General features: G+C 43.1%; 1 protein-coding gene across 11 annotated transcripts in view; it reads right to left on the bottom strand.

The window, feature by feature from the left end:
• BLTP1 (bridge-like lipid transfer protein family member 1) overlaps nucleotides 1–27,252 on the bottom strand; it is a 478,785-nt gene that overhangs the window by 349,244 nt on the left and 102,289 nt on the right. For all 11 annotated transcript variants that reach the window (XM_089672161.1, XM_089672163.1, XM_089672166.1 and 8 more), the window contains exons 6-8: nucleotides 12,719–12,905; nucleotides 5,050–5,125; nucleotides 2,142–2,335 (exon numbers count right to left, since the gene is read on the bottom strand). In XM_089672161.1, coding sequence (XP_089528287.1) covers nucleotides 2,142–2,335; nucleotides 5,050–5,125; nucleotides 12,719–12,905 — 457 coding nt within the window. The remainder of the gene's footprint in view (nucleotides 1–2,141; nucleotides 2,336–5,049; nucleotides 5,126–12,718; nucleotides 12,906–27,252) is intronic.

Genomic DNA, 27,252 nt, shown 5'->3' with positions numbered 1-27,252 from the left:
TTTCCGGTGTAAGGGCCTTGTATAACTCTCCTCAAACAAGAAATAGACTCCCAGGATGCAACCCTGACTTTTTTACTCTGGGCAGGGGCACCCGTCAGGTTTGTCAGCTCTCGCCCCTTCTGTTTGCGCTTGTTCTGGAACCCTTGGCTAATGATATAAGGTCACATCCTGATATCTCAGGGTACCCACTCTTAGTATCACTTTATTTGGCGAAATAAACGTCCTTGCTTTACTTCACGGGTCCTAAATAAATCGCAAAGTCAGGGAGGCTTAGGCCTTCCCAACTTTTGGCTTTATTTTCTATTGGCTCGTTTTTCTCAAATAGCTCAATGGGAGACTGTTAACTCCCCAACGCCATGGGTCAGATTTCAATCCCACTCTATATGGCCATTTTATCTACCGGGTTTATTGTGGTCAAATATTTCCCCACATTCACTGTTGATGTACAATTCGATTGTGTTCCACTCTTTTACACTTTGGTCCAGCTATAAAGCTAAATTGGGTATTGTCTCTCCAGCTCTGCCGGGCTCGACGTGTTTCGGTGACCCGCGTTTTATCACAGGGTTTTCCGCGCCACAGGCTTTTTTTTTCCCGCTTTTTCATGCTTTCATTAGACTATCAGCTTTTCAGTTTGGTGGTTCTTTTATATCATATGATACGCTACGTACAACATCTGATATTCCGCTTCATGAACATTTTCGCTATCAGCAAATCCGACAATTTTTCAATTCCCATTTTGGTTTGACACCCTTGTCCCCGATTACTTATTTAGAATGTATCAGCCGTGATTCACCCAGGGGTAGGGGACTTATCTCGGATTTATATCACTCCTTTTTAACTACCATTTATCTCATGCCTCCTTTATATAGACAGAAATGGGAAATTGAATGTGGGGTTACATTTTCCGATAAGGACTGGGATTCTATGGTGGAGAATATACGGAAAGGGATCTAGATCTCTCTCGGTCTGTGAAACAGCTCTAAAGGTTTTAACTCGCTGGTACTATACCCCTTCTAGACTCCATGTTATGTTTCCGGAGACATCGCACCTCTGTTTTCGAGGGTGTGGATTGGCCGGTACTCTTGTACATGTATTTTGGGCTTGCCCTAGTCTTTCTCTGATCAGGTGTAGAATTTCAGAAGTGGCCTCTGCTCTGGCAGGCTCCCCGGTGGATTTATCCTTGCAAATATGATTATTGAGTGTGTTGAGTCCTGGGATCCTGGTTAACAAAATGAGGCTAATTCACACTATCTGCAACACCACTCTGTGGGTTATTGACCTTTACTGGAAGTCACCAGTAGCCCGTTTGGAACCAAAGTTGATTCCATCAATAAGCGACTTAGCGGACAAAGGCACAGAATTTACTTTTCAACAGGATGGAGTTCCATGCCATACAGCTCATAAATGCCTTAAATGGTTCAACGACAAGAAAATTCCTCTGCTTCCCTGGCCTGGAAATAGCCCTGACTTGAATAGCATCGAAAATCTGTGGTCAAGATTGAAACACATGGTCTCGTGCAAGAATCCAAGCAACAAGCGAGGACTCATTGACGCTATAGTCAATTCATGGCATCATTTGATCACAGAAGAGGATGTCAAAAGACTTGTAGAGTCAATGCCTAGAAGGTGTCAGGCAGTAGTTAAGGTCAAAGGCTATCCAACACGTTATTGAAAAACACATTGAGACAAACTTGAAATTATAATTTTTATGCTATATAATAGCCAAGATGCATTATGGTACATTTCCAGCCAAAATTTAACTTATGTAAATATTTCTCTGCTAAGGCATCCATTTACTATATTAAATTTTACATTTGCTATGACATGTTTAGAGATTTTTATATAAAAGTACTTTAAACTGAAAAAGTTTGTAAAAATGTAAGGTGTATCCACAATTTTGGCAATCAGTGTAACTGGTATCTTGTAGTCTATATTCTATATAACAGCATGTAATCATTTGGGAGCCAAAGTAGTCTACACAAAATTATCATGGCAAGTGCAAGCATAATAACAATTTACACATTAAAGCTAATTTACGCAGTCATGTAAAAAAAAAAAAAAAAGAAGAGCAAACTATGCAGTTAGAACACATGACCAATGTGAAAAGTGAGTTATAGTAAAACAGTTATAAAAAAACTTACTCATCATTCTGAAGGCCAACATATCTTGGACTGGGCACTAGCATCACCCTGACATTCTCCAGTTTTCCTTTCAGTATGTGCATGAACTGGTCCAGGTGGCTTGATGGAGGCTTAGTGGTGTATGTGAGGAACGCATCATCAAAATTTACACATAAGGTCTGTGGCTGGTAATGATTTCCAAATGCCAAGCGTCCCTACAATATAATATGCAGTCAGGTCAGTCAGCAACATTTAACCTTTGATTAAAATAATAATTACTATTAAATCATGAATTTTTCAAGAAATTGACTTTAAATGATAACTACAATTGGCTGCTGGGGCTGCTAAAGGTCTCTGCTACTACCACGGTAGTTCATTGATTCTTCTTGTCAGTATATCTGCTTGCTTATATATACATCCAGTATGGGCAAGCAGATATACTGACAGATCTTCAGGAGGCACGCAAGTCACCAGCGATCTGCTGATCACTGGTGCAATGGTTTCCAGGCTCCTGCAAAAAAAAAAATATGAATTTATTATTTTTGGTGAAAAGGTAACATCCTCTAAATAATACGTTTACAAAAAAAAAGTGCACTTTTTTTGCAGCTAAAACAATGTGCAGGAAGAATAATGAACTACAAGGGCACTCATCAGTGCCCTCGCAGTACATTGATAACTACAAGCCACCTACTGCGGTGGAAGATGGGACTTGTAGTTCATTCCTTCACAGATCTGTCAATAAAGAGGCTATGCAGGAGCAGGGGCGGACTGACCATTAGGAAACTCGGGCACTGCCCGAGGGCCCGGGGTCAGTAGGGGGCCCCATGAGATGCCCCTGGTACCTTTTTCATAGGTTTTTTGAGTTTGGGCAAGGACACAGGGGCCCCATGAGTTGTCAGTCTGCCTCTGTGCAGGAGGATCTTCGCCGGTTTAAAATTTTGACAGCCGGGGGCAAGGAGAGGATTCCCCGTCTGCTTTTTTTTCTACGAGCATAACATGTAAAATGTTACTACACTGTGTGCACAATTAGGCACATTGCATCTTTGAGAACTAATTACATTATTGAACAGCTACAGTTCTCTCGGTCAATACAAAATGTTAATAAACCTCACACCTGAATCTTTAAGAAAGTAAAAGTGAGGTTTTAGCTTTCTTAGGAGAATATCTATGTGTACACAATTATTGGGCAACTATTAGGCTTCATTCATACTAGGGCGTTTCAAATTGTGGGCAGAATCGCCAAGATTCTGCCCACGATTTGAAAATGCATTGTGAAAATGTGCAGTGACCAATATAGCCACCCTTCTTTTTAATAACAGTCAAAAGCCTTCCATTCATGGAGTCTGTCAGTTTCTTGATCTGTTGACGATTAAGTTTTTGTGCAGCAGCAACCACAGCTTCCCAGACATTGTTCAGAGAGGTGTACTGTTTTCCTTCACTGTAAATCTCCCATTTAAGAAGGGCCCACAAGTTTTCAATAAGGTTTAGGTCAGGTGAGAAAGAAGGGCCATGTCATTATCCTTTCATCTGTAAGGCCTTTACTGGCTAGCCAGGCAGTGGAGTACTTCAATGCATGTGATGGAACATTGCCCTGCATAAATATCATGGTCTTCTTGAAAGATGCAGACTTTTTCCTGTACCACTGTTTAATAGTGTCTTCTAAAAACTGGCAGTAGATTAAGGAGTTGATTTTGAGGTCCACCTAGCTCATATTTAATAATACTAGTTCATACCAGTACCCCACCTCCACCCTGCTGGTGTCTGAGTCAAAGTAGAGCTCTGTACCCATTACTGATCCAGCCAAGGGCTCATCTATCTGGTCTGTCAAGAGTCACTCTCATCTTCTTGGCCCAGTATTGAGGTTTCAACTGATGTGTCTTGTTCAGTGGTGGCCGGGTTTCAGCCCTCCTTACCAGGGCCATGTCTCTAAGCACTGAAGACCTTGTAATTCTGGGCACCGCAGAGCTTGTAGTTCTGGAATATGACAGCACTGAAGGATAATGGGCTCCTGGTAGTGTCGCGTTTGATTTTTCTCAGATGTTTGGCAGTTAATTTGCGTCTTATTTCTCAACATGTTTCTTGCAACCCCACTGACTATTAGCAACAAAATGTTTCATGGTTCTGTGATCACTCCCCAATATCTTAGCAATTTCAAGAGTGCTGCACCTCTCTGAAAGATTTTTTTTACAATTTTTGACTTTTCAGAGTCAGATAAATCTCTTTTTGGATCATTTTGCCTGAGGAAAAGAAGCTGCCTAATAATTATGCACACCTTTATATAGGGTGTTGATTTCCTTAGGCCACACCCTACCTCATTACACAAATACACATCACTTGATATACATAAATCCAATAAGCATCCAAGTTTATACAGCTTGGAGTTGGAAAATGTGCATAAAAATGATGATTTGGTGAAAATACTCACTTGCCTAATAATTGTGAACACAGTGTACAGAGGAGCTTAGCCTTTAAGCTCAAAACAAGACAATGCATTTATCTCCCATCACTAACATTAACTCAATATTTAATGAAAGTATCTATCAAAAACTTTACTTGTGTTATATACTTGGCACAAACTAGTAGGTTGCTTAGTTTGTTTTGATCTATACCTTGGATTTGCAAAAAGACCCTAACCTGAAAACTTGAAAGGTTGGCGGTAGTGGCTGGATGCAGGAGTTGCAGCTACTATCAGGCCTGCAGGTCGCTGTACTCACTGTAAGAAATCAAGTTAATCCACCCCTCCACATACTAGAACATGTGTGAAGGCTCACAAATAACTTGTGAAAAAATGGCATCAAGAAGTACAGCAATATTATCAGTAGACTACACCAAAAAAAACATTTAAGCCTGGACCCATCAGATAAAAAAACTAGAAAGGAAGTATATCCATAAAGGGCAAACCATCTTCATACAATAATATATTACTTACTGTGCTGATATTCACTTTAATCACTGGTATGAGAGATCTCCATGATGAGGATGGATCTTGAGGTTCCGTTTTAGCACTGGCAATAACAAGGAAAATTAGGGACAAGGCACTGACAAATTAATATATGTTCTTTAAACGGTAAGTCAATTTCATGGCACCCTATTCTAAAATGTAAAAAAAAATAAAAACCTAATTGTTTTACATAATGCAGCAATATCCACACAGGTAGGAAACCCTACATGTGTGGATGTGATTTATTCTTCTAAAGCAAATATACTTTTGCACACTACTACTGACTAGTACTCCAACTTTTCTCTTCTCCCTCAGTTTGTCTCTCCCTCACTCTGCTAATGTGATCCCAGTACTGACAGAGAGGGGTAAGGTGCCAAATGTTCTCCTTATCAACCTATGATTTAATTGGTTGTTAGGACGCTGACAATTGTGGCTTTGTTTAACTAAAAGGCAGGCCATCATGCACCCGCTGGCTCATATGTGTAATTTTGGGGCATCGTTTAGGCATTTTCCCAAGGCACCTCTGAAGAAACTTGAATGCATCCTGGTTGAAAAAGACTGGGTTTAACCACAGGTTCTTCTATATCTTAGGGATACCAGTGACAATGTTGGTCGGCTGGAGTTCACAGTTCTGTTCCCCCCTGATGCAGGAGTGGTCTTACAATTCCTGCTGAATTCTCTGTATTGTAAAAATTAATAATGTGACGAACTAGCAGCATGGAAACTGATCACATAGAACCCAATGTGTGGGCATTTATTGTGTGATTTGAAGGTACAGGAGGGGTGGCGAGGAAATATGTATATTTGAAGGTACAGGAGGAAATATGGTAAGGTAACAGGGAACATTCCACATGGCAACAGTAGGCATGACTAGGGGCAGGGATCCTCCAGGTGGAAATAGGGCACAGCAAGAGTTAAGTTTGCAGCACACAGGGCAAAAATCCGAGCAGAGCAGGGTTTGGCACAGCAGGGGTTAAATCCAACACACAGGGCAGAGGTCCTTCACAGACCAATGGTGGGTCCTCAGAGGGCTAGTTGTCCTGGCTGTGGCTGCAGGACCATACAGGTGCAGTTGTGAACGCAGTAAAGGTACAGTGAGGCAAAATAGTCCAAAGAGTAACAATGTGGAATCGCAAGGAGAAATAGTCCACAGGGTAGTAAGCACAGCAAAAAAGACAAAAAAAATCTGCCCTCTACTACAGATACATTGACATAATGAAGCTGAGGCATCCTCATTATAACCACAGCAGATGGGCAGAGCTGCAAAATGTGGTATCAAGATCTCACTTCAAGAAATCCAGAAAAATACAGAAACTGCTGATTATTTCAACCTCTCTGTATCTACCAAATACTGACAGCAGTTTTGTGTGTGGGCTGACTCTTTTAACAAGGCAAAACCTCATGATCTTCTCCTTTAAAATAGTCCTCTGAGATCCTAATGAATATTATACAGTATCTGAGCTGGAACTTTCTTACATATTTATTTGTAAAATGATTGTAAAACAACCCAATCAATTTAAAATAGAAATGAAAGGCAAAATATTTGTGTATAAAACATAATACCGTTGTTTCCCTTTTTTTTATAAGTGATCACATTCCCTCTGTTCTCAGCTGCATAAGAGTTGGGGAAAGAGAAAATGCAGATGCTGATCTTCCCAGTGAAAGGCTGTGCAGGGGGTGGGGATGTCAGGACAAGTATGATCATTGGAGGAGAGCAGGCTGAGCTCCCAGCATATCTAGAGAACCAACCACGGTGTGTTATTCTGCCTAGTGTGGTCAGTTTTTAATAGGAAAGCAGAGGGACTGGCAGAAAAACCTGGAATTTCACACAAAACAAGCAATACAAAGAGAACAGGATACTTTTTCATACAAGTACATGGTAGAGCAGGCACATATCAGGAATAGGAAATGTTGAATTTACATATTCTTTAAGAGACTGTGGAAAAAGCTAATTTTTCCAACTCAAGGGTATAGGGCAGCCTTTCTCAACCTTTTCAATGCAGAGATCCCTAGACATAACCTTCCGCTCTCAGGGAAACCCTGCTAAAATGACTTTTATCTACAAATCTACTAATACATTAGTGTGATAGCCAGAGGTAAGAATGCTCTTTACAATTGTGGTCATTGGGAAGAATTACGCCCTTACAGATTGCTAAAAAGATCAATGGTGTCAGTGGGAACTTACCTGAGAGGCAAAAATTGCTCATGGCTCAAGGAACCCTTGGCAACCTCTGGAGGAACCCCAGGGTTCCACGGAACCCTGGTTGAGAAACCCTGGTATAGGGTATCATGCTGTTCCACCTTTTTTTTTAATCCCATTACTTACTGCACTGGGACCACACAGACTGGCACAATTTCTCTCTCATAAATAAGGTTCATAGTGTCAACTTCTGACTATTAATCCCTTCCTGCCAACAGATATGCGCCATCACGGAATTGGACTTTTATACGTGGGGCTACATACAAGGTAGTATCAAATGGTTTTTTAGACTAGCTCTGTTTACAAGAAAGTACTTTATTTATCTAGGTTTACACACTATCACTTTCAAAATAGTCCCCTTGCACAGCAATACAGTGCTCCCAGCATTCCTGCCACTTCTGGAATGTGTCCTGGAAGTCTTCTTTTTGAAGCATGTCAAGCACCTTCTGCTATTTGCGCTTGATCTTCTTTCCTTCCACCACGGTTGCAGTGCCCTCTAATAGTGTAAGTCAGCCAAGATCCTCTGTTTACCCTCCAGTCTAACCAGCGCAGAAAGGCAAGGGGGCAGCACCAGGAGACATCCCCCCCAACATGGACACTAACGTGTACATGGAGCAGAGCTGGAAAATCAACTCAATCTTCTTCTTTCAGGACAGGCAACCCACTTGTGGAAAGATGCAGGATCCTGTGCCAAAGCAGCCTATGATTCATCCTGTTTTTCAACCACCGTATAAGTACTGTCCCTCTGGGATATTAGGCATCCATAAGGATTGACCAGTAAAACTGCCACTGCTATAGAGCACCAAGACGCAGCAGGGAAAGGTAGTTTAAGCAGAAATGTGTGTATCCAAGCAGAAAAGATGACCTATTGGCACTAGGAAAAAAACTGAAACAATGCTGGGAGCGAAGAAACAAGGACAAGAACACTACTGCAGCTCCGGCTCAATAAGTCCATAACAAGTCCCCACACATACTGGTCTGACACGAAAGAGGAGTCCTGTGTTAGCCAGAACACCAATAGTCACTGCCAACTGTAGGCACAGCACAGAGAGAACACCAATATACTTTATGAATTGAGATGATTAGAGGTACAAGGAAAAAGCCTGAGGGTCTGCAGGAGCCTGACATTGCACCCGTAATCTACTGATCGCGAGTGCAATGCTCTGCAGGATCCTTAAAAAAAAATATAACTGAACATTTTTTTTTACCTGCAAATAAATGTGCATTTATTTACTTTTGTTTTCAAAAGATGAACTTGGGCTTTAACTTGAGCTGTCCCCACCTCAATGGACAATAGAGAAATAACAGTGTGGTTTGCGTATCTGAACCCTATAGTATCAAGATAATGGTGTGACAGGGGTACAGCATCATACCTGCAGTATTGTGCACCGTCACTGTAAAGATGTCAAGTAGATGAAACAATCAATAAATATATATATATAGAGAGAGAGAGATTGTTTGAGTGAAACAAAGCCATCAGTGACCTCTGTAGCCGCACATACTGATTACACAGGTCTGCAAAAAAATGTTTTTCAAGAGCTGTTTTGGTTATTCCACGTAATCTTAATGTTTTTTGGTGCGCTGAATCCGAAAATGTCCTCCATTTTGTCATAGGACATCACGTTTCCTGACAATTTAGGTAACTATATTAAATAATGCAATACCTCAAAATAAATGGAAATCGACTTATACAATTAAAGTTTTATTACAATTTTTTCATGAAAATCCTTTTTTGAACTGAAATGAGCTCACCTACACACACTAAACTCGATTCTTCTTCCCTGTGAGGCTCCTCTTGGTGCATTTACGCTTGTGAGTAGCATCTGGAATGTCTCTCTGAAGCATCCAACAGTAGTCTGCCATCATTGTAATGCTCCATTTTCCCTGGTATCTCCTTTCCATCTCTTTAATGTCTTGGTAGAATCGTTCACCTCGTTCCTAACTCACAGCTCCCACATTTTCAGGAAAGTAGCCAAGGTGGGACTGGAGGAAATGCACTTTCAAACTCATCAGGCAACCTAAAGCTTGAAATGCTTTCAGCATTTGTCCGACGATCTTTTTGTAGTGAGGATCTTTGTTATTGTCTAAAAATTTCTGTACAACTTCCTTAAATGCAATCCAGCCTTCTTTATGAGGATCCGTCATGGTATTGACAAACTCTTGATCAACTATAAGCCTTCTAATGTCTGGTCCGACGAACACACCTTCCTTCAATTTTGCCTCCGACAGGCCTGGAAACTTGGTGACCAAGTATTTGAAGCATTCTCCATCTCTTGCAAGTGATTTTACAAATTGCTTCATCAATACCAATTTTATGTGGAGAGGTGGTAGAAGAACTTTATGGGAAGGTACCAAAGTTTCTCGGAGGACATTTTTTTCACCGACTGTTAGCACCCTCTGCTGCCAACTCTTCTTGGTCCAGTGATTTTGTCAGTCTCGACTGTCCCATAGACACAGAAAACAAGGGTATTTGGTATCCCACCCACTGTATTCTTCAGGAAAGATTAACCCCTTCTACCATTAGAAGCACAGACTCAGGGCTGAGGCTTACACATACAGCATGCTACTAAGTATCCCAGTAGTCAGACATATCACTCAGAGCAGCACTTGTATTCACCCCCTTTGCAAGGGGGGGGGGGGGGGGCAGAAATTGTTTACCTGCAAATAACAACAAAGGGCCAGAAGAGAACTAGGGAAATGAGGAAATAGAATTTTTTTCCCTAAAACTTGCTTAGCTTATGTATATATTGCTGACCATCAGAGTTACAGTGCTATATTTTTTTAACATAACTCGGACAACCCCTTTAAGGTTTTTTGGCATTTTATATCTTAAATGCACTTATGTGAATTAATAGTAATTTGGACTTTAAATTTGGTTAAAAACCCATAATATAAAAAAAATACCAAAAATTTAAAAAATGTGATAAATTTGAAGACAATTTTGCATTTTGTGGCAAATCACGACGTCTAGGAGTTTTTTCAATATTTTATTTGTTTTCAGCACACCAAAATACATTGAAATTAGATGAAAATAATCAAACAGCTTTTTAGTCACAGACCTGTGTTATTAATACATCCATTGTTGAATGATTACACACCTGCCGTGTTTTTAACAATAGCAGAATGGCAGGCTGTTTTGCCGTAGAAAATAAGGGGAGAACAGAGATTTCAGTGCCTTTGTTTTGAAATCTGAAAAAAATTTCTCTACAATACCTACAGATGTAGAGGTGAACCATGGCTTGTTTTAAAGGGACTTTTCTGAAATTTAGAATGGCACAGCACAAACAGCTTGGGGACATCAACATTCTCTGCTGCAATAAAACAAGACAGGTCACCTCCCAGCCCCCAGGCCCGGATTAGACAATGAAGAGGCAATAGACTGAGAAGGTAAGTTCTTGTCTATCAGCATGAAACTTGTCAACATATATGCACAGAGGACAATTGTTTAGTCCCAAGAACTGCCACTCCCTTTCCCAGTCTGGGTGCAGCTTACATCAAATTCAGACATCCATCCTAGTAGCATTTTTTTTCCTTTTTTTACAACTAAATACCGGCATTCTTTTGCATTTTGTTTTAATATCTGCTTACAGTTTAGCTTTAAACTGCCTTGGGTTTTCTTAAATGCAATACAGACTTTAGTGGTAAGATATTTTTACATCAGTTCCCAAGACTGCATGCCTGCCATACACATTACATAGGCTCTTAAAGTGGAAGATCAGGCTAACTGTAAAGCAGCCCATAGATGATTCAGTTTTTTTCATTCAACCAACAGGTTTCCAACACATCCGGTTTCCCTGTGTAGGGGAGTGATGGACTCAAGTCTCACATTATAACAACCCACAAGTCTCCATTAAAACTGATAATATCTGTGCCAGTTGGTCTTTAGATAAAACTACTACAAAATGCATAAAAAGTGAACTGGATTTTTTTTAAAAACTTCCAGGCAGATAAAAAGCACATGATAAAGCTACTCTGTAATTATCATTACATTATTATACAGGATTTATATAGCGCCAACATTACATCATTAAGTAATTATTTAAAATGCAGACAGTAATGGAATTTGACTTGGTATCTACGTCTTGTAGCCCTTTGTTCAGCAGAGCTCAGAAAAGGGGAGGGAGAAGCACCACAAGGAGCCAATTAGGTGAGCTAAATTGCAAGGAGCATGCCAATAGGAGTAAAGTGCAAAGTGACAGAGCAAAGTCACAGAGAGATGAGCTCATCAGTGTGCTGCTTCTCCTTTCAGTCTCGTGGGGAGGGGAGTGGGGGTGATGGAAACCTGGAAATAAAGGTGAAACTTCAGCAGGGAAGGACAAGGTCCACTCGCTGGACAGACAGGGCTTTGCTCTGTGGCAGAGCTTTATAAATTTCAAGACTGGATGGACAGGTAAGACAGCTCCCATGTATTCAGCTGCTTGCCTGGTATCCAGCCATACAGCAATTGTAAAGATTTTTTTTTCTTTTTTTAAATAAACATTTTTATACTTAACTGCTCTGTGCAATGGAATAGCAGAGAGACCCCAAACCTCCTCTTCTCAGGTCCCCCGCTGGCGCTCCAGGCTCCTCCTCTGTCCATGGGAGCACTTGTGCGTGCTCGCTCCTGAGCCCCGGCACTGGATCGGTTAGGGGCTCAGGTAACAAAAAGGGGGTGAGGGGCCAAAACGATGCATACATATTTTACCTTAATGCAAAGAATGCATTGAGAAAAAAATGTTTAGGCTTTAGAACCACTTTAAACTCTGTTGAAAGAACCTCAGAATGGGGTAGCTGACTAACTAGCATGACATGTGACCTGCTCTTACATTTTTTCAATTGTTAAGCAGAATACATCTATAATAATTTTTGCAGGTGAATCCAAATGTTTCTACAGATGTTTAAATAAATATGAAGATGTATTTCTTGAAACACGAGTCTATATACAAGAGAGCTGGGAAATATTTTAAATGACCTTTAATAGCCAAAAGGACTATATAATAACATTCAACATGCTTAAATGCAACACATTGTTTCTTTTTTTTTTTAAATGAAAACAATAAACACATTATACTTACCTGCTCTGTGCAATGGTACTGCACAGTTACCCTGAACCTCCACTTATTGGGTCTCCCACTGGCACTCTAGGCTCCTCTTGTTCTTGTTGTGCCACCATAGAAAGCCCCTTCCCTATGGGGGCACTCCAGCAGGCTCACTCCCGAACAGGGCTGTGTGCATCTATTGACCCACACAGCGTGACTTTGCCCTCCCATCCCCCGTTCTCTGCTCACTGGATATGAATGAGAGCATCGGGAGCTGATGCTCTGTGAGCAGAACGAGAGGAGAGAGCAGCTGCAGACAGGCAGAGCTGAATCGAGATATCGCTAAGACAAGTGTACCAGGGGGGTGAGGGGGCCTTTAGAACCACTTCAAATGCATATGACGTTTGCAAGTAACCAGTATTTAAAGAAACCATAATACCTTGCAAGTCCAGCATGCACCTTTTCTTTTCCATTCTCTCGGACTTTATCATCTTCTTTCCGGGGAGGGAATATTGTTGGGTCTAAACCAAAAACTTCCTGGAGGTGTCCATAAAGATCAGAGCGATTGTAAACATGGAACTCAAAATCATTTACTGTAATGTACAGCCTGGTTTCTGCTTTGGGATCTATAAAAACAAAACAAGAAGATTACATTTTATATTGATGTCTACAATTCATACATCACAGAGATGTGTAAATAAGATTGGACAATTTGAACAGCAAACCCTTTGACAGGTAAAACAGTAAACCTATAAATGCTATGTCAACTGTACATTTAAATGTTTACTTGGTGTTCTGCTGTTTAAAAGTTAAAGCATATCTGAACCCAAAAATAAACATTTAATAAACTGCAGATTACCAGTCCTTAGATGTGGTGGCTACATTATTTTTATTTTTTCAGGCTTTTTTTCCTTTTTCACCCGGTAAACTTGCAAATAACACACATCCTGTCCCTTTGTGTCTCATATGCTGGACTTCTAAAAGTCTGCCTTTGTTTATCTCCATTACATGGGGAATTGAATTGATGGGACTAGTAGTTTACACAACAAAGATAAGGTCCTTTAGGGTGCTTTCCTTGCAGTTCACAGGAATTGACAAGGGCATTTTTGACAAGACCAACATGTATTTTCTGCACTTGTTGAAAATGTTCTTAGCCTGAAAAAAAAAAAACAACTAATGTAGCCAAAACTTCTAAGGGTGGTAATCTGCATATATTACAATTTTGTGTTTGGGTTCAGATTTACTTTATGTATTGGAAACATTTTTTTACATTGGTTCCAAAATATAAATGTATTCTAAAATGTTTATTTATTGAAAAAAAGGAAATTCTGACTTGCCTGTAAAATCCTTATATTGGAGTACAGTACATAGGATTTTTATTCATATAACGCATTATATGCAGGCTACCTTCACGTGATTGGACACTGACAAAAACTTTGTTGGGGCAACCTCTAGGAGCATGCTCACATAAACCCACCCAATCTGCGAGACTTCTATATTTAAGCAAGCAATAAGGAATGACTACAGACGACAGGGCCGTTCATTATAGCACAGGAGACAGGATCCTGTGTCCTTTACCTTACTGCCTGATAAGGAGTTTACAGGTAAATTCAAATTCCCTTGTATTCATAGACCTTGGGCAATGAAATGAGGGGTAAGCAACAACAAGCAACCTGAACTGGCAAAAGACCCAAGAGGAAACAAGGGTAGGAACTCCGTAAAAAAAAAAAAAAGAAGAAATACAGTCAGATGACAGCTTGAAGCACCTTGCAGCCAAAGCCTGCATCAGTCGAGACCTAAATATCTACATGACAGAACCTGGAAAACATGTAAACAGGTGGCAGCCTTGAAGACCTGGACAGCAGATGCCTGATGCTGGAAAGCCCATGAGCCACCAACAGATCTGTTGGAATGAGCTCTAAAAGGAAAAGAGGAACTCTATCCCTGAGGGCCTAAACCCTGGAAAAGAGTTATCTGATCTGTTTGGCAATGGTGTAGCAAGAGACAGGGTAATAAAAAGGGACTCAGTTTAGCAAATATAAGCCATGGATGCCAGGTAGCCTATGGCGGCCCTGAAAACATCCAGACAGTGTAACTCAATTTCCTTTTGGGGCTGGACACAGGAAAGGAAAATATCCTAATTGAGGTGAAAAGAAAAGACCACCTTAAGCAGAAAAGAAGGTCATGAATGAAGACAGCAGAGACAGCCAGGATGGGAATTTCCACCTAGGAGATGATCAACTTTGATCTCAGGACAGCTTGACTTCTGGTGCTCTTGATAGTTTATGTAGGCCACTGCTGTGACACTCTCTTACTGAACCAAGGACTGGGTGACCCTGGGGAAGGGGAGGGATCCAGGGTTGTATAGCTAATCAAATTGCTATCAGTACAAGAATACTGATTAGGAGTATCAACTTTGCAGGAAACCAAGTTCTCTGGGTAGTTAGGGAGCTGTAAACTCAACCCGAACAAGTGAGGCTGGTATCTGTTGTCACCAGGGACAAGGAAGCTGGTCAGAGTTGATGGAAAAATGGATGGAGCAAAATACAGGGCAATATTAGAAAAAAAACCTGTTAGTCTGCAATAGACTTGAGACTGGGGTGGAGGTTCACCTTCCAGCAGAACAACAACCCTAAACATACTGTATAGCCAGAGCTACAATGGAATGGTTTAGATCAAAGCATATTCATGTGTTAGAATGGCCCAGTCAAAATCCAGACCTAAATCCAACTGAGAATCTGTGGCAAGACTTGAAAATTGCTGTTCACAGACGCTCTCCATCCAATGTGACAGAGCTTAAGCTATTTTGCAAAGAAGAATCGGCAAAAACTTTACTCTCTAGATGTGAAAAGCTGGTAGAGATATACCCAAAAAGATCTGCAGCTGTAATTGCAGCGAAAAGTGGTTCTATAAAGTATTGACAATACAAATGCACGCCACATATTTCACATAATTATTTGTAAAAAAATTTTGAAAACCATTTATCATTTTCCTTCCAATTCACAATTATGTGCCACTTTGTGTTGGGACTATCACATAAAATCCCAATAAAATACATTTACGTTTTTGGTTGTAACATAACAAAATGTGGAAAATTTTAGGGGTTTGAATACTTCTTCATGGCACTGTAAAAATGCAGCATAAGGAGGGAGGGGAGGGGTCATATCTGTTTTTGGGGGGCTTTCTCCAGGCTATTTTTAATAGACGTATAATGCCTCCCGTCTCAGAATTAACAATGTGTTCCCAATGAATGATAAAGAAAATAAAATGTATTAATATACCCAGAAATAAATCCAGCACTGATCTGTGTCCAGAAAGGAAATCAACATCAATCACAGCATTCTTCTAGGAAATCCACGTCAATCACATCATTCAGCTTGGTAATTCATATCAATTACAATGACCAATCGGCCACCAGGTTTATCAGCCATAAATGTAAACTAAAGCAGCCTGGGATCTGTAATGTAATGGCAGCAGTGTGGCCTGTACAGCCCACCAAAATTCAGTCACTATTCTCTTATTTATTTCAGGTACTTATATAGCGCAGTCAATTTACGCAGCGCTTTACATATATATTGTACATTCACATCAGTCCCTAACCCTCAAGGGGTGTACAATCTAAAGTCCCTAACTCACATTCACACATATACATACTAGGGCCAATTTAGACAGGAGCCAATTCACCTACCAGCATGTCTTTGGAGTGTGGGAGGAAACCGGAGTACCCAGAGGAAACCCACACAGTCACAGGGAGAACATGCAAACTCCAGGCAGGTGGTGCCAGGGTTGGGATTCGAACCAGCGACCCATTACTGCCAGGCGGAAGTGCTAACCATTTAGCCACTGTGCTGCCCATTCACTTCAATGGCATTCAGATTTGAGTTTGGTGTTTTGGCAGATTTTAAGCCTGACTGGCCAAACTGCCCGCAAATGAATCACTACTTCTAAGAAATAGATGGGGTCAGCAACCCTTCGATCATGGTCTACCAGTTGACCATGGGCAGGTGACAGGTAGACAGCGAACAGGTCCCTGCGCCGCCAAACCCCGTCTTTTAGGTGCCAGTCCCTCTCCCCCCCCCTTCCCCCATCCTCCTCTGCTGCTGTCATCCCCAGTGCACAGCGGAGAGTGGCAGGCAGCACAGCTCAGGACGGAGGGTGGGAGGAGGAGCTAATGAACTTTTCATACTAACCCGCAGGTGATTGGTTGATAGGTCAGTTAAGAACAGTTAAAATGAAAAGTTAATTTGGGCAGCTCCTCCTCCCGCCCTCTGTCATGAGCCGTGCTGCCTACTGCTCTCCGTTGTGCACTGAAGATGACAGCAGCAGTGGATAAGGCTGAGGGAAGGGGGAAAAGACACTGTCAGTTCAGAACTGTGCTGCCTTCCACACTCTTCTGTACAGAGGTAGAATACTGCTTGGGACACTATGGGAGGGAAAGGGGGGAGGCAGAGGACATTGCTGGAGAGGGGGAGGGCCAGAGGTCAGGGGACATGGGGTGATGTGCAGAGGACACTGATATGAGCAGGGCCACCCCCATAGCAGTGATCTCTACCACCATTCACATCACCCCTCCTACAGTAGTGTCTTCTGTCCCCCTTCACATCACCCCACCCCCCCAGTAGTGTCCTCTGTCGCCCCTTCAACCCACCAGTAGAGTCCTCTTCCCCCGCCTTCCCTCTCCCATAGACAGGTGTTTTAAAAATCTGAATTCCCAGGAAGTAGCTGGGGGTTGGGGGTTTTCTGCCCCCCACTCCACCCCCTGGTGCCCTAAGACAGCTGCCTAAGCAGCTTTATGCTGCTTAGACAGCAGACGGCTGCTTAGGGCACCAGGGTAGCTGGGAGGCAGAAAATCCCAGTCCTCAGCCACTTGCTGGGAATTCAGATTTTTAAAAATACCTGCCTTCTGACGATCCCCTTTATTGTCCTACTGGAGCAGCTGAAAGCTAGCATCTCCTCCTTACCCTCCCACCAGTGTACAGCTGCTGCAGGGGGAAAATCCAAAGGATCAGTTCGAGTAAACGCCTCCCTTGCTGCCCCTCCCATCCGCATTCCTGCTTTTCTTTTTGCTGCCCGACCTCTCCAAGCACTCCCCTTTCAATCGGGCTCCTAAAAAAAATTATGAAAAACAAAGAAAAAAACAAAAACTACTGATGCCACCCACTGCCCTACTGACACCATCCACTGCCCTACTGAATAACACTGTCCATTTTTAAGGTAGGCTAAGTTTGTATTTTTACAGTGACATTTGTTTTATTATATTTTTCTACATTTTCCTTACTATTTAGTTAGGCCTTGCTAGTTAATTTTTTTTTCTTTTTGTAAATGGCGCTTAACCCCGGAGCTCTTTGATCTCTTTCATGTTGTTCAGGTAGATCTCCACCTCTCAAAGGTTGCCTACCCCTGCTTTAATGTATATGGGTCTTTAAAAAGAGAAGCAGAAAATACAGAACATTATTCACACTAGTACTACATGATACACCTGTACTAAAACATAGTACAAAAGGAAAGCAAAACAATTAAAGTGTTACTAAACCCAAGACCCTACATTCACTAAATCATTGCCAAGCACTGGTTAAAGTTTGTAGGAGGAGTTTTCATCCTGCTCTAGAAGAATGCAGAACCCCTGACTTCTGTCTGGACAGTGCTGATTGGCCCTGTGCTGATCACATGCACTCTGCCAAGAAAAAAAACCTAGCAATACACATAAACCCGAGCATGTGCAGAGTGTCTCCACACGATATGTCTAATCGGGAGATAATAGGGGGATACTGGAAGAAGAGGAGGATCAGAGAAGTCAGGATCAAACAGCCTTTTTACACAATGCAGAGGATTAACCCCTTAGGTTCCACAGTGAGCATAACAAGCATGCTTTACTGCATATACAGACTGGTTTTACTGTTGTGGGTTTAGTAACACTTTAATGGAGAAGAACAGAAAGTTAGGCTATTAATTAGGAGTATCAGTTCCAAGAGACTCTGATCAATTATACATGGAAAATTAAAGCAGACCAGAGCTCACTTGGGACCCTGTCAAACCATCACCAACAAGGAGATGATTGAGTTTTTTCTCTAAGATTTGATTCTCCTGGGTAGCTATTAGGCCTCATTAAAAGTGTAATCCTAAATTATGTAAGACAAATCTGACAGGTTACATTTAACTTGCAATATTTAGTATTTAATAACATAAAATAGAATGCTTTGAGTCAAATAGTACATTCTGAGCTGGCATATACAAATTATGCGCTCTAAAATTTAATCATCCATATATGACATACCCTTTCATGACTGTGCATTGCTTGATACAGAGCATAGAATAAACTCTTTTGTTCTCTATGTCGAAGCATAATTCTAGGATTTATACTCAAGAATGTCCAACAGTGTGCAAGGTGCTATCAGCACAATCCTGTATTTTGTGTTCCTAAATGCTGTGTCCAAAGGTTGCCATACATGTGGCAATTTGATAGAGTAATCAAACGTTCATTTCCATTTTTTCTCAAAATTACAAAGCAATATAAACGACAAAGTAATCTAAAATTATAAAAAGGAACTTTCCACAGTATTAAAAATATAGTGCAGTGCTGTAATGTATGTAAACAGATATGTAGATATATAAACAAGTGGATAAACATAAAGTTCATGAGCTCTCCATAATTGCAAAGAAAACTTGTAGAAAAAACTTGTAGTGAGAATCTTCTCTATATCACATAGGTGACTGGAACCGTATAGGTAAAATGCGTACTCACCGACCGCACACTAAAAATGCGCATGTATATGACCATCTATCAGGTAATCAGCCAGACACACGGACCATCCCTCCCAGGTGGATCATCAGCCTTGGGTGTAGTAATATGTAGCAAGGTCCAGGGAACACTTAAAACCAGGAAGTGGAGGTGGATGAGCTCTCTCCTCTGGATACAGGGTGCTCTAGGAACCAGCTGCTATAGATCTGAAACCCTCAGAGAGTGGGTTAGAAAGAGAGGGAGTGCCAATAGTGTAGTAGGTTTCAAATGAATTTATTAAATCACAGATAGATCAACAGCCAGGGGTACATGTATGCATATACTGCCAATGTTAGAGCAATAGAAGGGCATGTACTGACCCGGCACAGTAGGAAAACGCCGAACCTCCTGTGGTCACGGCGATGCAGAAAGTCACACGTGCTGTTGGCTCCTCCTGAGGCCTTTCGTGCTACGGCACATCATCAGAGGGGAACGCCCTCTGATGATGTGCCGTAGCACGAAAGGCCTCAGGAGGAGCCAACAGCACGTGTGACTTTCTGCATCGCCGTGACCACAGGAGGTCCGGCGTTTTCCTACTGTGCCGGGTCAGTACATGCCCGGCACAGGGGTACATGTATGCATATACTGCCAATGTTAGAGCAATAGAAGGGCATGTACTGACCCGGCACAGTAGGAAAACGCCGGACCTCCTGTGGTCACGGCGATGCAGAAAGTCACACGTGCTGTTGGCTCCTCCTCAGGCCTTTCGTGCTACGGCACATCATCAGAGGGGAACGCCCTCTGATGATGTGCCGTAGCACGAAAGGCCTCAGGAGGAGCCAACAGCACGTGTGACTTTCTGCATCGCCGTGACCACAGGAGGTCCGGCGTTTTCCTACTGTGCCGGGTCAGTACATGCCCTTCTATTGCTCTAACATTGGCAGTATATGCATACATGTACCCCTGGCTGTTGATCTATCTGTGATTTAATAAATTCATTTGAAACCTACTACACTATTGGCACTCCCTCTCTTTCTAACCCTCTCTCTGAGGGTTTCAGATCTATAGCAGCTGGTTCCTAGAGCACCCTGTATCCAGAGGAGAGAGCTCATCCACCTCCACTTCCTGGTTTTAAGTGTTCCCTGGACCTTGCTACATATTACTACACCCAAGGCTGATGATCCACCTGGGAGGGATGGTCCGTGTGTCTGGCTGATTACCTGATAGATGGTCATATACATGCGCATTTTTAATGTGCGGTCGGTGAGTGCGCATTTTACCTATACGGTTCCAGTCACCTATGTGATGTAGAGAAGATTCTCACAAGTTTTTTCTACAAGTTTTCTTTGCAATTATGGAGAACTCATGAACTTTATGTTTATCCACTTGTTTATATATCTACATATCTGTTTACATACATTACAGCGCTGCACTATATTTTTAATACTTATGATATGAGGTCTGGTGATTTCTTTGAGTGTTCTAGCGGCTGATTACAATGAGCGCTCGCTATATCCTTTTTTAACTTTACACAGTGCTGCAGTTTTTTCTTGACCTGGAGAAGGTGATACAGAGCTAACAAAAAAAAAAGAAAAAAAAAAAAGAAGGGGGAACAAAGAAGCCAAATGCAATAACATCTTTAATATAAACACACTAAAGGTAAGTGTAGGGATGGAGGGTGCACATATAGGCAAGTTATGTCCTTAGTGGCTGTGTGACATTGCAGGTGTAGAGTTTGTACAGCATTAGCTGGGGTGCATGGAGGCAGACCACGCCGCTGACACACTGAAATACCAGCAAACAGATAGAGGAGTGCTGCTGGAGGATAATTAAAAGTCACTCTCTTTCCTTCCAATTTGTTGAAAATTGCAATGGACCATGGGAAGGTGTTTTGGAGAATAGGACTTCTCTTTCCTCAGCCTCAAGGTTTGAGAAGTGTATAAAAGATTTGCAGTATTTTTTTTTTTTTTATTTCACTTACCAGACACACCCCTAATGCCAAATTTCCTGGGCACATTTTGCAGTTTTGACAAAAAATGGAATCAAAAGTTTGATTGCCCTGTCAAATTGCCAAAACCAACTTATGATTTGGAATAATAAAATTACAATTGGTTATATGTCAAATATGATAGTGATCTATTGTTTGTTTCTCCTAGGAGGTCTAATTAGCCATCTGGACTGTGTGATATAGGTGTAATTGTTGTCTACCTAATCGGTATCAGTGCTCCCTACCCCATACTGCAAGGGTAGTTCGTAATTTTTTTTTTTCTTGCTCAGAGAATTGAGCTTTAAATCTGACTGTTTCAGCTTGCAAATTCTAGAAAAAACAAGGGTGCATTTATCATCAGACAGTTTAGCATTCATCATACCTCACTATCTTCACAGGAAGGATTCTGAAGTCCTCAGAAATGGAAACTGAAATGCCACACCACTGCTAAGAGGTCCAGATGCAACTTTATTCCAAAAAAAGTCAGGTGGCAATCTAAAGAGAAGGAAACATGTTCTTGGGGTCCAAAAACACCCATTCATCAGGGTTTGATTGAACACGATGTGACTGGAAGAGAGCTGGGCCATTACTGCTATTTATTATAGTGTGATTACAAGCACAGGTCATCCTGTCAGCAGTTCAGTCCATTAACACTGAGTTCAAGCAAGCACTGATTAAGGAGTGTTTTTGGACTCTTAAAACACATTGACTATTCTTGGATTGTCCCCTGACTTTTATAAGAATAAAGTTATACAGTATCTGTACCTCGTCAGTGGTGTGGCACTTAAATTTCCATTTCTGTTACATTACACTACAAACCAAGGAGATCGTGGAAATCCTCAGAGGTGTAGAGGCCGCCTGCCCGGGAGCCAGATCATTTCCATTAACATCAGTACTTTCACTGCATCTAAACTGGGCCAATTCTGACATTTCTCACATTCAAATCTGAATTTTTTGGCTAAAAAAATCACTTAAAACCCTCAGATATTCTATATATGTATTAAAGCAGAGACCCTAGAGAATAAAATTGTTGTTGTTGCAATATTTTGTGTCACACGATAATTGTGCCGCGGTTTAACAAATGTAAATTTTCAGGAAAAAAACACTTTAATGAATTTTAGTGAACACAATATAACACATTTTTTTGGTAAAAATATAAAAGATGTTACACCAAATAAATAGATACCAAACATGTCACGCTTTTAAATTGTTCATGCCCGTGCAATGGTGACAAACTACAGTACATTAAATTATCCGTAGGGGATGCTTTAAAAGCCTTTACAGGTTACCAGTGTACAGTTACAAAGAAAGTCTGGAAGTACCCAAATTTGACAGGTACCTGTTCCCACAGAAGACTATGGGACCATTCACAAAGCGCGGCGCTACGCGCACATGCGCAGTGGGCACCTGGATGTGAAGCCGTAAGCTGTCACAGCCGGGTGCCCACATTGAAGATGCCAGAGCCAGGGACACAAGACGGCCAGTGAAAGGGGCTGCGGTGAGGACACCACTGGATCAAGGGACAGGTGAGTGTCCGTTTTTGTAGCTGCTGACTTTTATTTAATTTTGACTAGACCTATGCTTTAAGATAGCAATATTATTATTATTATTATACAGTATTTATAAAGCGCCAATAGTTAACTCAGCTCTGTACATTACAAAGGGGGACAGAACATGTGACAGAACAATAACAATACAATGCAAAACATGAGGGGATCGAGGGCCCTGCTCTTTCGAGCTTACAATCTAGAAGGGATGGGATAGTGGTACAGGAGGAGATAGCTGTGGGGGATGGAGTGGTAGGAAGAGTGGAGGAGGTCAGCAAGTTAGCAGGGGGTGAGGTAGGCTTCCCTGAAGAGATGGGTTTTCAGGGTGCGCCTAAAGGAGAGGAGAGTAGGTGATAATCTGATGGGTTGGGGCAGGGAGTTCCAGAGGATGGGTGACACCCTGGAGAAGTCCTGGAGGCGGGCATGGGAGGAGGAGACCAGGGAACTAGAGAGAAGGAGGTCTTGTGAGGAGCGGAGTGTGCGTGCTGGGCGGTACTTGGATATTAGGTCAGTGATGTAGTTCGGGGCACTATGGTGGACAGCTTTGTACGTCAGTGTTAGGATTTTAAATTTGATCCATTGCGCAATCGGAAGCCAGTGGAGGGATTGGCAGAGGGGGGTGGCGGAAACGGAGCGTTTGGAAAGGTGAATGAGTCTGGCAGCCGTATTCAGGATCGACTGAAGCGGGGATAGCCAGCGGCGAGGCAGGCCAGTGAGGAGGGAGTTGCAGTAGTCGAGTCGTGATATGATGAGGGAGTGGATGAGCTGTTTAGTGGTTTCTGGGGTTAGGAACGTGCGGATTTTGGCGATGTTGCGGCGGTGGAGTCTGCACGAGTTTGTTAAAGATTGGACTTGGGGCTTGAAGGATAGGTTGGAGTCCAGAATGACACCAAGTACTCTGGCCTGCAGAGCGGGTTTGATATTGGCGTTGTTGGATGTGATGTAGAAGTCAATGGGGGGTGGGGTTCGGGCTGGGGGGAAGACAAGGAGCTCGGTTTTGGAGAGATTCAGTTTAAGGAAGTGGAGCGACATCCAATCTGATATGTCGCTCAGTAGGTGTGTGATTTGGGCAGAGACCGAAGGGGGTGAGGTGGGGGGTTGAGAGATAGATTTGTGTGTCGTCGGCATAGAGGTGGTAGTTGAAGCCGTGAGAGTGTATGAGTTGGCCAAGGGAGGAGGTGTAGATGGAGAAGAGAAGGGGCCCAAGGACAGAGCCTTGAGGGACCCCAACAGAGAGGGGGAGTGAGGGGGAGGTGGTAGCATTATAGGTAACGCTGAAAGAGCGTTGTGACAGGTAGGATGAGAGCCAGGAGAGAGCAGAATCTCTGAGGCCGAGGGAGTGTAGTATTTTGAGGAGGAGGGGGTGGTCAACTGTGTCGAAGGCCGCAGAGAGGTCAAGGAGTAGGAGCACTGAATAGTGGCCATTAGCTTTGGCGGTTAGAAGGTCGTTGGAGAGTTTGAGTAAGGCGGTTTCGGTGGAGTGTAGGGGGCGGAAGCCAGACTGTAGGGGATCGAGGAGGTTGTTGTCGTTGAGGTGAGAGCATAGGCGGGTGTAGACGAGGCGCTCGAGGAGTTTAGATGTAAGTGGGAGCAGGGAGATGGGTCTGAGGTTGTTCGGGTCATTGGGGTCCAGGGAGGGCTTTTTAAGTATGGGGGTGATGTGTGCATGCTTCAGTGGGGAGGGGAAAGTGCCGGAGGAGAGGGAGAGATTAAAGATGTGGGTGAGGGAGCGTAGGATGGAGGGGGAGGGAGGTCGTAGGAATTGTGAGGGGATAGGGTCGAGGGGGCAGGTGGTGAGGCGGGCATCAGAGAGGATCTTGGAGACTTCCTCGATGGTAGTAAGGTCAAAGGTGCGGAGTGTTGGGGGAGCTTCAGTATGAGGAATGTAGGGTGGGGTGGGAGAGGAGGTCAGAGCAGTGGTGAGGCCGTGGGAGAGGGGTGAAGAGGGGGTAGCTAAGTGAGGGGGAAGGGGGTTGGAGGGAGTTTGAGCAGCGACGAAGTCCCTGTGGGTAATGTCGAGGGGGAGGGGGGATAATGGGGTAGCTGTGTGAGAGGGGACGGGTTGAGAGGGCGTGTGAGTTGCGGCAATGTCCTTGCGAATTGTGTCAATCTTGTTTTTGAAGTGATCGGCAATCTCAAGGGCGGTGAGTGAGGTGCTGGGTGGAGGTGGGGGTGGAGAGAGTAGAGAGTTGAAGGTGGAGAAGAGTCGGCGAGGATTGGAGGAGAGGGCCTTGATGAGGGTCAGGAAGTAGGCTTGTTTGGCTGCGTGGAGGGAGGAGGTGTAGGTGCGGAAGGCAGATTTGTAGCAGGTGAAAGCTTGTTGGGATTTTGTTTTGCGCCATAGTCGCTCCAGGGCACGACTGCGTCGTTTGAGGGTTTTGGTGTGATCAGTCTGCCAGGGCTGGAGCGGTCGGAGTCTGATGTTGCATGTGGTTAAAGGCGCTAGTGAGTCAAGGGCTGCTGACAGCGCGTTGTTGTAGGCAGTCATAGCCAAGTCGGGGCAGGACAGGGGGAGGATGCGGTCGTGGAGTTGATCAGCTGCAGAGTGGAGGGGGGCAGGGTTAAGGTTGCGGAGGTTACGGCTGGTAGTAGTGTGACATTTGGAGGGGTAGGCGTTGGAGGACGAGGAGATAGAGAAGGTGATCAGGTTGTGGTCAGAGAGAGGGAAGGGGGTGTTAGTGAGGTTGTGGGGAGCGCAGCGGTTGGAGAAGACAAGATCAAGGATATTACCGTCGGAGTGGGTGGTGGATTGTATGCACTGTGCAAGTGCAAAGGAGGAGGTTAAGTGGAGGAGACCGGCTGTGTCCGGGTTGTCAAGGTTGACAGGGATGTTGAAATCCCCAAGAATGATGGTGGGTAGCTCAGAGGAGAGGAAGAAGGGTAGCCAGGAGGAGAAGTCTTCCAGGAAGCGGGGTATATCAATAAGATAACCTTATGGGTCCAGTGTTATTTTTCCACTTTCCTCAACTGTAGACTTAGAGACAGGCTGGCCAGCGAATAGATGGACACACACACACACAAACAATATTGCCCAAAGTATTGGGGTGCCTGCCTTTATACGCACATGAACTTTAATGGCATCCCATTCTTAGTCTGTAGGGTTCAATATTGAGTTGGCCCACCCTTTGCAGCTATACCAGGTTCAACTCTTCTGGGAAGGCTGTCCACAAGGTTTAGGAGTGTGTCTATGGGAATGTTTGACCATTCTTTCAGTAGCGCATTTGTGAGGCCAGGCATTGATGTAGGATGAGAAGGCCCGGCTCGCAGTCTCCACTCTAATTCATCCAAAAGGTGTTCTAATCAGGTTGAGGTCAGGACTCTGTGCAGGCCAGTCAAGTTCCTTTACCCCAAACTCACTCATCCATGTCTTTATGGACCTTGCTTTGTGCACTGGTGCGCAGTCATGTTGGAACAGGTAGGGGCCATCCCCAATCTGTTCCCATAAAATTGGGAGCATAAAATTGTCCAAAATGTCTTGGTATGCGGACGCCTTAAGAGTTCCCTTCACTGGAACTAAGAGGCCAAGCCCAACCCCTGAAAAACAACCCCACACCATAATCCCCCCTCCACCAAACTTTACACTTGACACATTGCAGTCAGGCAGGTATCGTTCTCCTGGCAACCGCCAAACCCAGACATGTCCATCAAATTGCCAGACACAGAAGCATGATTAGTCACTCCAGAGAACACATCCCCACTGCTCTACAGTGCAGTGGTGGCATGCTTCACACTCTGCATTGCACTTGGTGATGTAAGGCTTGGATGCAGCTCGGCCATGGAAACCCATTCCATGAAGCTCTTTATGCACTGTTGTTGTTCTAGTCTGAAGACCACACAAAGTTTGGAGGTCTTTAGCTATTCACTCTGCAGACAGTTGGCGACTTTTATGCACTGTGTGCTTCAGCATGCGCTGACCCCATTCTGTCATTTTCCGTGGCCTACCACTTCGTGGCTGAGTTGCTGTTGTTCCCAGTTGATTCTACTTTGTTATAATACCATTAACAGTTGACCGTGGAATATTTAGTAGCAAAGAAATGTCACGGATGGACCTATTGCACAGGTGGAAACCTATTATGGTACCATGCTTGAATTCACTGAGCTCCTCAGAGTGACCCATTCTCTCACAAAAGTTTGTAGAAGCAGTCTGCATACCTAGGTGCTTGATTTTATACACCTGTGGCCATGGAGGTGATTGGAACACTTGAATCCAATGATTCGAAGGGGTGTCCGAATACTTTTGGCAACATAGTCTATATATATATATATATATTTTTTTTTTTTTTTTGTTCAGCCAGTAGGCTGAAAAAAAAAGTTCCTTCCTCAACACAATCAGGGTGGATAGGAGAATCATCAAAGAAAAACAGCTGTAGCGCTCACATCCTAATTTCCATGTAAGGAATCTGAGAATTTGGTGCTCTGGCTCCAGTGTCCTCCAAACACCCGTATAGAATACAAATAGATGAAAGAGGCAGCAACGCGAACATCTGTGATTTCGGATGTCTGAGTTGCCGGCTCCTTTCACCTATTTGTTTGGAAATCTTCCCTGTTGAAATACTGTATTCTGACAGCGGTAACTCTGCACTGTCAGAATACACTGTCAGCTAAATGTTTCAATATATCCAGTGAACAAAAGTTGAGCATTAAATTGACCCCTGTCTAGCGGAAGTGGCTACACATGCATCACTTTTCTGGGACTTCACTGGGATTTTTGCTTAACCACT

This window comes from Staurois parvus, unplaced genomic scaffold, assembly GCF_062004578.1.
Source record: "Staurois parvus isolate SC_StPar_1 unplaced genomic scaffold, SC_StPar_1.0 ptg000122l, whole genome shotgun sequence".
Lineage (NCBI taxonomy): Eukaryota > Metazoa > Chordata > Amphibia > Anura > Ranidae > Staurois > Staurois parvus.
The sequence above is the reverse complement of the archived record's forward strand: the minus strand, read 5'-3'. Positions and strand labels throughout refer to the sequence as shown.